At 43.5% G+C, this 15,367-nt stretch overlaps 1 protein-coding gene across 1 annotated transcript in view; it reads right to left on the bottom strand.

Moving 5' to 3' along the window:
• LOC128850262 (transportin-1-like) overlaps nucleotides 1-15,367 on the bottom strand; it is a 74,043-nt gene that overhangs the window by 23,294 nt on the left and 35,382 nt on the right. Inside the window, 3 exon segments of the mRNA XM_054053269.1 lie at nucleotides 3,254-3,372; nucleotides 9,730-9,852; nucleotides 11,460-11,541. Of these exon segments, the coding sequence (XP_053909244.1) occupies nucleotides 3,254-3,372; nucleotides 9,730-9,852; nucleotides 11,460-11,541 (324 nt within the window).

The raw sequence follows: 15,367 nt of genomic DNA on the forward strand, positions 1-15,367 counted from the left end.
GGGCAGAAGACAACTTCCTAACACAATTGGTGCACGAGCCAACTAGGGAAGGTGTCCCGCTAGATCTGCGGTTTGTGAGCAGAGAAGGCCTTGTGAGAGATGTGACGGTTGGAGGACACCTGGGGGGCACAGTGATCGCAAGACGATAGAATTCTCAGTTCAAGAAGTAAGGAGGGGGGTCAGAGAACCAGCCTGGCTGAGTAAAGAGCTCTGGGTTGAAATCAAGAAAAAGAGGAAAATATATGAAATTCAGAAGAAGGGGCAGGCAAACTCATGAGAACTGCAAAGATGAAGTGAGATCCTGTAGATATAAAATCAGAAGGGCTAAAGACCAATTAGAACTTAGATTGGCACATTCTGTGAAAGATAAGAAAAAAGCCTTCTACAAACATATCTACAACAAAAGGAGGCCAAGGAGAATCTCCATCCTCTACTGGATGCAGGGGGAACAATAGTGACAAAGGCTGAGGATAAGGCTGAGGTGCTTCATGCCTTCTTTGCCTCAGTCTTTAATAGTAAGGTCAGATGTTCCCTGCGTACTCAACCTCACAAGCCAGTAGACAGGGAGGAAAAGCAGAACAAAGCTTCCTTGATCCAAGAGGAAATGGGTAGAGACCTGCTAGGCAAATCAGATATACATAAGTCTATGGGGCTGGATGGGATTCACCCAAGGGTAGTGAAGGAGCTGGCAGAGGTGCTCACCAAACCCCTTTCCATCATATCCGAGCAGTCCTGGATGACCGGGGAAGTTCCATTGGACTGCAGGTTGGCAGATGCTACACTCATTTACAAGAAAGGCTGGGTACTCAACCTCACAAGCCAGTAGACAGGGACGAAAAGCAGAACAAAGCTCCCTTGATCCAAGAGGAAATGGCTAGAGACCTGCGGATCCAGGGAACTCCAGGCCTGTCAGTCTGACCTCAGTGCCAGGGAAGGGCATGGAGCAGGTCATCTTGAGCGTCATCACACAGCATACACAGGACAACCACGGGATCAGGCCCACTCAGCATGGGTTTAGGAAAGGCAGGTCCTGCCAAACTAACCTGATCACCTTCTGTGACGTGGTGACCTGCTTCAGTGAAGCCTTTGACACAGTTTCCCACAGCATTCTGCTTGAGAAACTGGCTGCCACTGGCCTGGACAGGCCTAACGTCTGCTGGGTGAAAACATGGCTGGATGGCCGGGCCCAGAGAGTGGTGGGGAATGGAGTTCAATCCAGTTGGTGGCTGGTCACAAGTGGTGTCCCCGGGGCTCAGTGCTGGGGCCAGTTCTGTTTAACAGCTTTATCAGTGGCCTGGATGAGGGTATCGAGTGCTCCCTCAGTGAGTTTGCAGATGACACTAAACTGGGCAGAAGTGTTGAACTGCTTGAGGGTAGCGAAGCTCTGCAGAGGGATCTGGACAGGTTGGATCAATGGGCTGAAGCCAATAGGATGAGGTTTAACAAGGCCAAGTGCTGAGTCCTGCACTTGGGCCACAACAACCCCGTGCAGCTCCGGGCTTAGGGAAGAGGGGCTGGAAAGCTGCCTGGGGGTGTTGGTCGATAGCCGACTGAACATGAGCCAGCAGTGGCCCAGGTGGCCAAGAAGGCCAACAGCATCTTGGCTTGGATCAGAAACAGTGTGGCCAGCAGGACCAGGGAAGTGATTCTCCCCCTGTACTCAACACTGATGAGGCCACACCTCGAATCCTAGATTTCGTTTTGGCCCCCTCGCTACAAGAAAGACATTGAGGTCCTGGAGCACATCCAGAGAAGAGCAACAAAAGTTGTCAAGGGGCTGGAGAACAAGTCTTATGAGGAGCAGCTGAGGGAACTGGGGTTGTTTAGCCTTGAGAAGAGGGACCTGAGGCAGGTAGATGAGGTGCTTGGGGACATGATTTAGTAGTAGACAGGTACAGTTGGAGTTGACGATGTCTAAGGTCTTTTCCAACCTAATGATTCTATGATTCTATGAAATGTGCAGTTTTTGGCACTTCAATAGAAGAAGGACAACAAACTATGTGAGCGTGTCCAGAGGAGGGCGACCAAGATGGTGAAAGGCATTGAGGGCAAGACTTAGGAGGAGCGGCTGAGGTCACTTAGCTTGTTCAGCTTAGAGAAGGCTGAGGAGTGACCTCATGGCAGTCTACACCTTCCTCAAGGGGGGCAGCGGAGGGGGAAGTGCTGATCTCCTCTCTCTGGTTACCAGCAACAGAACACAAGGAAATGGTATGGAGCTTTGTCAGGGGAAGTGCAGACTGTCCATTTGTAAAAGGTTCTTCAGCAAGAGGGTGGTCAGTCACCGGAACAGGCTCCCCAGGGAAGTGGTCACAGCACAAACTTGTCAGAGTTCAAGAAGAGTCTGGATGATGCTCTTGGTCTTATGATTTAGTGTTAGGTAGCCCTGCAAGGAGCAGGGAGCTGGACTTGATGATCCTTATGTGTCCCTTCCAACTCAAGATACTCTATGATTATAACACACAAATAAAGCAAGCTGGTTTTCAGTTATCTGGTTCATAATTTTGGTTGTAAAGCCACCCCCACCCCAACAACAATAACAAAAAACCCCAAATAAAAACCCTAGCCTGATAAAAAAAAAAACAAATAAAACGTATATATTCATTACCATTCAAACAAGGATCTGTTTTAAGGCTTACTATAACTGTTTGAAACTTACTAAAATATTTTTATAAACTTAAAATACTACTGTCAGTCTGAAGAAGTATGGAGAAACACATTATACATGCTTTCTTCAAGTTTAAACTGCAGTGGCAATTGATATGAAATTGATTCCTAAATCTAAGTGATCTTGTCATTTTGTTACTTTCTTCATAAAGATGCAGAAACCCTTGGCATGACTATGCACATCAAGGCATTGCACAGAGATGCTCAAATTAACAGTTATCAAGACAATGTGTTCGTGGTACACCAGATATTACAGGTAATGCCACATGTAGATGTTTGTTTAAGGTAAAGTGCACATTAGTACACCTTTGCATCCATCTCATGCTTAACAGGCTGTTAAGCTCGAGGTAAAGCACCAGTGACACAGTTTAGGTTGCTTCTGGAGCCGAGTCCAAAATCTTCAGAAGTCTTTTCAGTGATCTCTGTGCTACAGCCATTTTTAAAATGCACAAGAACTAGCTATAGGAAATTCCTTCTAAGCATAAAGCAAGCTAGATACAGTCTCTTTAAAAGCAACCAGAAACAAGTCAACTGAAGTTTAAAGATGACTATTTCGAAATAATTAGGAGCTGTAATTCTTAATACTTACTTAGTAAGATGCCGACATAATACATCTTTACAAATTGGCTGTTCAGCCAAAGTCAGCCAAAACTCGCAAGCCTCCAATGCCACATTTTCATCTTGGTCCTGGGTCCTTTGAAGCATGTACTATACAATATAAAAAAAAACACTTGTAGAAAATAAATATTTTAAGTGCTCAGAAGAAGCTATCAATATCCCAAAGTGTGTCTGCAAAAAAAAGATTATACTACCAGAGTAATTTTGTTTCTTTGAGGGGAAGAAACAGATATGAGACTCCTTAAGGCTACAGTGAGAATAAATGAAGACTCATTTGTTAATGCTATATGATTCAGATTCTAAGTTTCTTCACTGCTTAAGTGAGAACATTGCCTATAGTTTCTTGGTAATAGAGACTCAAGACAATAAACAGCAGTTTCCCAAAAGCATTTTTTTAAAATTATTATTTTACCACCACCCCATTTGCCCTTTTGAATAAAAGGATTACCTTGATTACCTTGATTACCTGACAGGATGCAATTAAGTAGAATCCGTAACAGGGAAAAAAAAAATCTCACTTTTTTCTATCATGAATGGTAATTCAGAGATTCAAGTATCAAATCTTTAAACTTGCCAAAAAATACTCAGATACCTGCATAAACAGAAAGCCTAAGTATACCATGGCTACATCAGTTTCTTATACATGACTGTCAAAAGAACTTAGGGAAGATGCTTGCAAATTCCAAAATAGTAATTTCTGCATTATTCCATGCCAGCTGTTTTCTGAAACAGTTGGTTATTCCATTTATTTTTAGAAGTCTCATGGAAGTCTATGTAGCTACATTACATATGGATTTGAAATGAGCAAAAGAAATTCTTCTCCAGAATACCATTTTATTCTCAGAATTAAATAGAATGCAGTGCAGAATGCAGTACCCTTACGAACTTCAGGTATGCCACGAACACACCCCATCCTACAGAACTGCACTAAATTATAAGTGTTTCTTAAAGGGTCACTACTATGATTAAGAACTCACAGTAACAGAAATACTACTCTATTTTTAGTTGTCAACAGATTACAGCCTAGAAAATTTGAAAAACATCCTACTCATTGCAAGCAAGGCTTCATTAATACACCTGAAGTGATTCGTCATTTTTCCCCAGAGGGTTTGAAAATCCAGTACTTTATTGTATCCAGTTATTTGTCACAAAGACAAAAACAGAATGACAAAAAGTAATCTTTGTTTGAAGGTGCTCCTCACACTGTCATTTCCTCTTTAATTATGTATTATAGTAGATGCTCCATTAAGTTAGAGATCAACAGATTGAAAAGGCTACTGTACTCAGTGGTATAAGATACCCATATACACAGCCCAGAAATCCTGGAATGGTTTGGGTTGGAAGGGACCTCAAAGCCCATCCAGTTCCACCCCTTGCCATGGGCAGGGACACCTCCCAGTGGATTAGGGGCTCCAAGCCCCATCCAACCTGGCCTTGGACACCTCCAGGGATGGGGCAGCCACCACTGCTCTGGGCAACCTGGGCCAGGGCCTCCCCACCCTCACAGCAAAACATTTCTGCCTAAGATCACATCTCAATCTCCCCTCTTGCAGCTTCAAATCATTCCCCTCGTCCTATCCCTGCACTCCTTGAGCAAGAGCCCCCCCCCAGCTTTCCTGTAGGCCCCCATAGTAAGAACAATGATACTAGTAAGAAAGGGTGGGAAGTGCATTTGAAGACTTTTTTTAAAATTTTAATATTATCATGCCAAATTTTAATAAGTACTTTTAATGATAAGCTATAAAGTCCAACTGACTTTAGGCTATGGAAATAGTTGCTTCACAACAATAAATTACAAAATAGCATAGGAAGATTATTCAGAACTGGTTTGCATAAACAGTTTTGTTAGTCTTATGTCAAGCCATCAAGAAAAGCAAAGTATTAAGAACACATCCTTTGGGCAGTAAGACATCTTTAACTAATGAAAGCAACAGGATGCACACAATCCTACGACTTCAGCAACAAGCTGTTTCTGTGTTATAAATCCATAACATCAATACACCATTCATTACAAGTAATCTCATTATGCATTGTATAATAAAAAGTAAGAACTTTAATTTCTTAAAAGTAAGAACTAAATATGCTCTACGAACATACAAGTAAAATCTAACAACTGAAATTTATGTCAGTCTACTCCTGACATAACTCATTGTCATGTCATCATAAAAAGGAAGAAAAATCAAAAAAAATCCACAACCCAAAACACACCACACCACAAAAAAATACACATCTGCTTCTGCTCACCTGGAAGTACACACTCAAAAAAATGACCGTTCCTGTGTGCTCCAAGAATTTGGCAAGAAAATTAATACTAAATCCGTCTGCTTCCAAAAGCAAAATGCTGGCCAAGACCACCTTAGACCACCAAGACCACTACTGGTTTATTAATCAAAGAATCATAGAATCACTAGGTTGGAAAGGACCCACTGGATCATCAAGTCCAACCATTCCTAACACTCCCTAAACCATGCCTATAAGCACCTCATCCACCCATCCCTTAAACACCTCCAGGGAAGGTGACTCAACCCCCTCCCTGGGCAGCCTCTGACAGTGCCCAACGACCCTTTCCGTGAAAAATTTTTTCCTGATGTCCAGCCTGAACATCCCCTGGTGGAGCTTCAGACCATTGCCCCTTGTCCTGTCCCCTGTCACTTGGGAGAAGAGGCCAGCTCCCTCCTCTCCACAACCTGCTTTCAGGTAGTTGTAGAGAGCAATAAGGTCTCCCCTCAGCCTCCTCTTCTCCAGGCTAAACAACCACAGCTCTCTCAGCCGCTCCTCAGAAGACTTGTTCTCCAGCCCCTTCACCAGCTTCGTTGCTCTTCTCTGGACATGCTCCAGAGCCTCAACATCCTTCTTGTGGTGAGGGGCCCAGAAGAGAACACAGGACTCAAGGTGCGGTCCCACCAGTGCCGAGTGCAGAGGGAGAATAACCTCCCTGGACCTGCTGGTCACACCATTTCTGATACAAGCCAAGATGCCATTGGCCTTCTTGGCCACCTGGGCCACTGCTGGCTCATGTTCAGTCAGCTGTCAACCAACACCCCCATGTCCTTCTACTCCAGGCAGTTTTCCAGCCAGACTTCTAGTCTGTAGCACTCCATAGAGTTGTTGTGCCCCAAGTGCAGGACCCGGCATTTGGCCTTGTTAAACCTCATGCCACTGGTCTCAGCCCAGCGGTCCAGCCTGTTCAGATCCCTTTGCAGAGCCTCCCTACCCTCCAGCAGATCCACGCTTCCACCCAGCTTAGTGTCACCTGCAAACTTGCTGAGGGTGCACTCAATGCCTTCATCCAGGTCATTGATAAAGACATTGAACAGAGCTGGACCCAGTACCGAGCCCTGAGGAACCCCACTTGTGACTGGCCTCCAGCTGGAGTTAACTCCATTGACCACCACTCTCTGGGCCCGGCCATCCAACCAATTTTCCACCCAGGAGAGTGTGCGCCTGTCCAGGCCAGAGGCTGACAGTTTCTGAAGCAGAATGCTGTGAGAAACTGTGTCAAAGGCTTTACTGGAGTCCAGGAAGACCACATCCACAGCCTTTCCCCCATCCAGTAGTTGAGTCACTTTGTCATAGAAGGCGATCAGGTTAGTTTGGCAAGACCTGCCTTTCATGAACCTGTGTTGACTGGGCCTGATCACCCGGTTCTCTTGCATGTGCTTCATGATAGCACTCAAGATTACCTGTTCCATGACTTTCCCTGGCACTGAGGTCAGACTGACAGGCCTGTAGTTCCCCGGATCTCCCTGCAACCCTTCTTGTAGATGGGCACAACATCAGCCAGCCTCCAATCCAGTGGAACTTCCCCAGTCAGCCAGGACCGCTGGAAGATGATGGAAAGGGGTTTGGAAAGAACATCCGCCAGCTCTTGGGTAGATCCCATCCGGCCCCATAGACTTGTGGGAGTCTAGCTGGGCAAACGAGTCTCTAACCACCTCCTCTTGGATCACGGGAGCCTCATTCTGCTCCTCTAACTCCTGGGTTTGTACACAGGGGGAACAACTTCCCTTACTCTTAAAGACTGAGGCAAAGAAGGCATTATGTACCTCAGCCTTGTCCTTATCCCCTGTCACTGTTGTTCCTTCTGCATCCAATAGAGACTGAATATTCTCCCCAGTCCTCCTTTTCTTGTTGATGTATTTGTAGAAAGATTTTTTATTATCTTTCACAGACTTAGCCAGTTTGATTTCCAGTTGGGCCTTAGCCCTCCTGATTTTTTCCCTGCACGATCTCACTTCCTCCCTGTAGTCCACCCAAGATGTCTGTCCCTTCTTCCAAAGCTCATTGACATTCCTCTTCTTTTTGACGCCTCTGAAGATCTCCCTACTCAACTAAGCTGTTTTTTTCCCCCAACGGCTCCTTTTCTGGAACATGCGGATGGCTTGCTCCTGAGCTGCTAGGATTTCATCTTTGAAGAGCACCCAGCCATCATGGGCTCCCTTGCCCTGAAGGACCGTCTCCCATGGGACTTTGCCAACCAGCCTTCTGAACAGTCCAAAGTCTGCCCTCTGGAAGTTTAATGTGACTGTCTTGCTAATCCCCCTCTTCATCTCACCCAGAACTGAAAACCCTATCATCTCATGATCGCTTTGTCCCAGGCATCCTCCAACCGTCACATCCCCCACAAGGCCTTCTCTGTTCACAAACAGCAGGTCCAGGAGGGCACCCTTCCTCATCGGCTCACTCACCAGTTGTGTGAGGAAGTTGTCTTCCACGCACTCCAGGAACCTCCTAGACTGCTTCCTTTCTGCTGTATTGTACTTCCAGCAGATATCAGGGAGGTTGAAGTCTCCCATGAGGACAAGAGGTAGAGATCTAGAGAGTATCCCCAGCTGTTTATAGAAGAGCTCATCAGTTGTTTCTTCTTGGCTGGGTGGTCTGTAGCAGACTCCCATCACAATATCTGCCTTCTTGTGGGCTCCTCTGATTTTAACCCACAGGCACTCAGTCCCTTCCTCACCGTAACTGAGCTCTAGGGTATCGAAGCACTCTCTAATATTCTTAACTACTTTAAAAATTATTCTCCATAAACATAAAAAAACCCCATCAAGTAGATACAAGTTTTTCTCTTTTTAAGATGTCCTTCAGTTAGAGCAGCTGTCATCAGCAGCACTCAGCTTGGGGGTATTCAAGCTTCAAAGGGGAAAACCAGACTCATTTGAATGCTGAACAATAGTCAATTCTGGGATATTACATTTGCTTACACAAATATGAACTGGAGAAGTCAGTAACAGTACACAGTAGTCCCAATACTGATGAGAAAAAAAAAAAAAGTCTAAATTTTGTTATAGAACAAAAATTCACTATTGCTGTCTTTTGTAGATATGAAGCCTAGTAAAAGTTCTCCCAACAACAAAATACCGGATACAATGTGAATACAATCTTGGATCTTCTTCAGGTTGGTGACATCATTTCTACCTGCAAAGTCCAGAAATTCCTTACTAATCTTAGGAGAGTGAAGAGCCAGAGAAGTTTACTTGTTGACAATGTAACCTCCAAAGCTTTATTCTCTCTCTCTCAAAAAAAAAACCCCAAACTCAAACAAAAGAAAAAAAGCCACTTCAAGTACCAGCAATCCCTACTTGTCTCGTGTTGCATGAGAACATGTCTGCCAGGATTGGTATTGTGGAATTCCAAACAACGCATAGGAAGAATAGACAGCAGGCCAAGGCTGTCATGGGTCACCTCAATTTTATGCCTCTCTAATGCCTTTGTCCAGAAGCAAAAAAAATTTAACATCATCTTCATGTTGTCTGGAACTAACCCTTATGGAATTTGACACTGGGTTATAACGCACTTGTTTCACATGAAATCTGTGTAAGAAACATATACATCTTAGCTATATTTCCAGTCTAGCAATTAGTGTATGTAAAGGCTACCTAGAAACTGCCAGTGTTGCCCAGAACCGTGGAAATTACAACTCAGTTGAACAGACAAAAATCAGCTGATTAGTCCTCTGGTAGGCAAGCCTGCACTACTCTAGAATGATAAAGGAATTATCAAAATGACATTAACCTCTATAACTGAATGCAACGGCAGGCAGCTTAGTTAGTAGGTCAGCTCTATAAGATAACATTCCTTATCCTTGTTGTGGTCAAAAGATACAAAAAAGGTGACAGCTTCAATGTGTAAACTAGCCCTAGAATTAAGATTAACATGATCTTCTCACTTGTGGTCAGGCAACGCCTGGCTGCTCAGTGGTATAGCTGATCCTGGTCATTTCAGGATCAACTAACTTAATGAAGAATGAAGCATGTGTTGTCTGTCAAATATAATGTCAAGTTAGCAATTAGCTAAAAAGAAACTTTTGCAACCTCAGTCTTGAAGGAAAATGAAAAGTAGGTAAACACAAGAGTAACATACCTGTTCTGATGAATGCTTTTAATTTCACATTATTTCTGCAATCTCAAACATGTTTCAGCATGCAACTTGGGAAATGAGACTCACCTCAACTATACTAATCATATGAGGAAGCAGGCGATCCATTCGAACTTCCAGCAACATTACCAAAGCACGGCAAACATTTTTGCGTACTTCAGGCTCCTCATCACCAGCCAGCGCAAAAAGATTCTGTTGGAATGTAATACCAGTTGAAAAGTCTCAATTCATCTAGTTCAACTTGTATTTAAATTGACATTACTGGCAAACTAAAGTATGCATTCATGTACTTCTGTACTCTCCCACTCCATACCTCAGAATACCATAAATACCATATTATTTCATAAATACATACAGTTTAGCAAATAAACTCTTCAGACTCTCAATGTGTATTGTTACCCAGTGTTTTGGTCATGTGTACATTACACATGAACATTATTTCCTGAATTATTTTTTCCTCTAAGCATTAATGAAGTTCTGAAGCTAGAAAACTCCTTCAGTACATAACAGCAAATACTCTAGATAAGCAAAAACAAACAAACAAACAAACAAACAAATCATCCTTCTAAATCACATTTAGTAGTAGTATTCAGAGAGAGACATCATCCAGACTCAGCAACATGATGATACCTGTACTGAACTCTCCATCACAGATAAGTGACAGACTGCTGTCAGTACCTGAAGTGTCAAGGGCCTGATCAACGAGTTTATAACAATATAGGTGACCCATGGATGATTTGTATTGTATTGCTGTGTGTGCTGTTCAGTCTGTAACGTCTCATACTGCTATGATCAGTAGAATTGTGCTGTGCTATTCTTGGTGCAGAGAATATGAGAAAATGTGTCATGGTCAGCATTATCAGTAGAATTGGGCTGTGCCACCTTAATTGTAGCTTCTCCAGCATACACAGGATGAGAAAAAGAACATCAACACCCTGGATGACCAATCAGCATGAGCATGAACTCTGGGTGAAAGGAGAGGAACTGTGCAGACTTGTTGCACCTCAACAGCCCCCTTTAGTTTAAAGATAAGAGATATCCAGCTGCCTCCTTATCTCCTCTCATGGGGCCTTGGCCATGCTCCAAGAGGGGGGGGGCAATGAGCCACTGGGACCAGAAACTCCACGCTTTTAGAATGATGCAAGTTGTTTATTTAACGATAAAAGCTGGACCCTCTTGCAGTGACTTTGGTGACCTCACCTACAAGTGGACACACTGCATAGGACCCCCAATTGTCCAGACAGGCTCTCTGAATCCTCACTGCAACAGGGGCTCCCCAGTGACTGCAGATCTGGATGATGATGATATGGCAGTTGGTGATGTATCTTTCTTAATTATCAAACTTATTCTCTTGTAGCAATGATGAGATGTATTGCCTTGAAAGCTGTTGCCGTTAACTTGTTGTTAATCGCTACTGATCATTTGTTACCTTTCTTGTTGTAATAAGTTAAGTAAAACTTGATTTCACAGAGCATTCGAGAGTTTGAGCTTTTTATGCGGATTGCACTCTGTGTTTTGCACTTGGTAGTAAAACAGTACTTTTATGCAACAAGAGTTTCCTCTATTTATGAAAGGGAAGCATTTTTCAAAATACTATTTCTTGGGCTGTGAGAGTGCTTAGACTAATCTGAGCATAAGCATACAGAATGAACTTCAATCCATAGGGACTGAAGCTAAGAATGGGAAGCCAGCAATGTGGAGTTTTGGGGTAATGGTAGTTGCAAAACATTATTAAAAGTTCTTGAGAAATCACATGTGTAATTCGACTTAACCCTCCACAACCAAGAATGCACACTCACCTCAATAAAAGAATCTATGTGCAACATAAGAGCTTGAGTTCTGCTGATGATAAATTGATTGACACATGCAACAGCATGAGACCTACAAATGAAACAGTTATTATATAATTCTTTCATGACTTTAACATTTTTACACTGTACATAGGCATCAAAGACATTAGGAAGCAAATCATATTGTCCAAGAATCTTCTAGGAGCAAGAGGGAACAAATCTGCACATCGATATTGTTACCAAGAAAAATTACTAAACCAAATTTTTCAGTACCATTTTATACTCCGCTATATTAACTGAATACTTTAAATTATTTATTAGATAAAAAACAGAGCAGGATGACTATGTCTGGCACATTTGTTCTGAACAGTATGTAAGGATATTCTTCTTCAGTATGATTACTGATCTTCTCTGATATTAACAATTCTATACAAGTCAATATGGTGAAATTCTAGTACCCTCTTCTTTGTTGCTAAATATCCAACTGCCTTTGCAATATTTTTAGTATTTAATGAGACCAATATACATCAGCAATATAGTTGTAGCTTAGAACAAATACACACTTGCATTAAGATACATACTAAAACACTTGTGGTAAAAACATACTTGAAGCAAAGAATTGATTCTTCTATTCCACTTCACGCAAAAACATTACTTACAAGTCTTTTCATTCTATGATACAAAAGCCAAATTACATAAGTTAAAGGTACAAGGCAAAGCTATGTTTAAAAGCCTTTGCAGATTCACTCAAGTATTTTACTAATGTAACTCCAAATATTTAGTTTGTTCAGGCATTTCTTGGAAAACAGCCTCATAAAGCATTCAAAAATTGTCTCTTGACAGATTTAAATATGAACTATTTTACTGACTTTACTAATATTTATTCTTCATACTTCAGCACTATGACCTGCAGCCCGGTTTCAGTACAGCAGGTGATCTGCTTTGAAGTTGAAGCAGGCTTAGCTATTTCAAAGCCACAAACATCACACCATACAAAAAGTGAAAGGCTCAGTTTAACATGATAAGGAAAAAAGGATGTTTTTTTCCATCTTTCCCAGCTCAAATGAAGTATTAGGCTTATCTTTCCACAAGTACAAGTTCATCCTTTGTTATATATTTTTCTTACTACACACCTATGTTAGGCAAGTTTTTAAATCTTATTTAAATCTTATCAGAAGTATACACAGTCTGACAATCCCCCGAGACTAATCCTGTAGCTGGGGAACGAAGATTGGGAGGGGAGAGACAGAGATGGGTATAGAACATGTTCTAATCTGTCACAGTGAGACAAGGTTCAGTTCGACCCCTTCACTCAATGCGAGTGGACACGGGTTCAGATAGACGTTTTCTTACCCTCAATCAGAAAATGTTGCTGTGCGCCAGCCCACAGCGCTTTCTCTGTGGTACAGTTTTTAGCTCATAACAACATCGCTGTGCTTCAGACCCCATCCTGTTCACCAGACCTGGCTCCCTCTTCATAGAATCATAGAATCACTAGGTTGGAAAGGACCCACTGGGTCATGGAGTCCAACCATTCCTAACGCTCCCTAAACCATGTCCCTCAGCACCTCATCCGCCCATCCCTTAAACACCTCCAGGGAAGGTGACTCCACCCCCTCCCTGGGCAGTCTCTGCCAGTGCCCAATGACCCTTTGAGATCAAGGGTATCGAAGCACTCCTTAACATAGAGGGCTACCCCGCTTCCTCTCCTACCCTTCCTGTCCTGCCTGAAGAGTTTATACCCCCACATGGCTGCACTCCAGTTATACGAGTCGTCCCACCATGTTTCCGTGATGGCAATGACATCGTAGTCACCTTGCCCTACAACAGCTTCCAACTCCTCCTTCTTATTGCCCATGCTGCATGCATTGGTGTAAATGCACTTCAGGTGGGCTGGCAAACCTTCAGCCCTCATAAAGGGAATAGAGCTCATTCCCAATTGACTGGTCCTTGGAGTAATTAATGCCACAGTGCCAGTTTCGTCCTTACTGTCCCCAGGTGTAATCACCCCCACTTGCTCTGTGGTGGCGTACTGGCGGTCCTCTCCAGCTCACCATCTCTCAGTCACTGGAGTCCCACTTCCAGGCTCACTCACGACTAGCCTGGTCTCGTCCTCCTCCCCCTTCACATCTAGTTTAAAGCTCTATTTAAGAGCCTAACTAGATTTGTAGTAAGAACTTTAGTCCCCCTAGGAGACAAGCATGTCCCATCCCTTGTAAGAAAGCCTGGGGGTGCGCGGGTCACCCCATGATCAAAGAACCCAAAGCCTTTCTCCTCACACCAGGCTCGGAGCCAGGCATTAATCAGCTGCTTCTCTTTGACCTCCTGTTCCTCATTCCTTAGCATTGGAATGGAACTCAACACTACTTGTGCCCCAGAGCCCTCCATCGTTCTCCCTAGAGTCCTGAAGTCTCTCTTAATGGCTTTCAGCTTTCTGCGCTGTAAGTCATCATTGCCTATTTGAAATATTACCAGAGGGTAATAATCCGTCTCTTTGACCAAGAAGGAAGTTTTCTAGTTACATCCTTCACTGATGCCCCCGGTAAGCAGCAGACCTCCCTGTGGAGCGGGTCGGTTCTGCAGACGAGTCCTTCTGTTCCTTTTAGAAGGGATTCCCCTAAGACAATCACTCTCCTCTTCTTATTTACTGAGGATGTTTTTATGGTCATCTGAGGATGGCGCAGTCTAGGGAATGTTTCTAGGCTGTAGAGAATGTTTCTAGGCTGAGAGGCTGAGGACTGATGGCAAAGAGACTGAATTATCCTCTCACCAGTCTAAATACAAAAGGTCTGATTGCCTCTAGGAGAGGAGGGTAAATTCAGAAAAACTTCAGAAGTTTTTTTCCCCATTTGAAGACACACAGGCTTTGCTTCAGGTGCTATAAATCAGGATACTGTAAGATTTATTTGTTTAGTACAAATCACCTCATCTGAGGATGGCACAGCCTAGGAAATGTTTCTATGCTGTGGGAGCCATCTTCTTCATCCTTGGAGATGGGTTCCACCTTCAGCGCTTCGTATTTGTTCCTCAGGGGGATCTGGCGGTTTGTTGTCTGGGTAGGGGGAGCAGGTTTCCTGCGCCAGGCAGGAACTTGCTGCCATTCCCCATCTCTTGTTTCCCCAATCTTGCAGTTTGCAAGTTTGATCTTCCTAAAGATCAAGTCGGTGCTCAAAGGAACCCATTTTCTGTGGGTAGAAGTGAAAGTCAAACCAGCAGAGATGCTCAGCAGCCTTTCAGAGAAAGATCTGTGGAATGGCTTTGGACATCGGCAGTGTCAGATGCCGCTGTGTGTCAACTCAGAAGGGAACTGTTTGGAAGGTGAGAGTAGTTGATTTGCTTAATTTGGTAAATAAATAGTTACAGGCAAAGTCTTGGGGTATTTGCATCAGACCTCGTATTCCTAGTTATACTCTTCTTTTAGTCTTCACCACCTACTACTGTTGTCAATAATTGCTGCCTCCAAGTTGTAGAATCTTTCAATATAATTTACAAAGAGGAGTTCAAAAGCACATTTCACAGAATCACACAGCATGGTTGAGGTTGGAAGGGTCCTCTGGAGGTCATCTGATTCAACCCCCAACTCAAGTAGTCACCTAAAGCAGCCTGCCCTGGACCATGTCCTGGTGGCTTTTGAATATCTCCAAGGATGGAGAGTCCACCACCTCTCTGTACAACCTGTTCCAGTCCTTGGTCACCCTCATAGTAAAAAGGTATTCCTTGATGTTAAGGCAGAACCTCCTGTGTTTCAGTTTGTGCCCATTGCCTTTGGCCCTATCACTGGGCACCACAGAAAAGAGCCTAGCTCAATCTTCTTTTCACCCTCCCTTCAGGTATTTATATACACTGATCAGACAGACAAACACACACCCTCTCCCTGAGCCTTCCCTTCTCCAGGCTGAACAGTCCCAGCTCAGAGA

This window comes from Cuculus canorus, chromosome W (genome assembly GCF_017976375.1).
Source record: "Cuculus canorus isolate bCucCan1 chromosome W, bCucCan1.pri, whole genome shotgun sequence".
In the NCBI taxonomy this organism is placed as follows: Eukaryota; Metazoa; Chordata; class Aves; order Cuculiformes; family Cuculidae; genus Cuculus; species Cuculus canorus.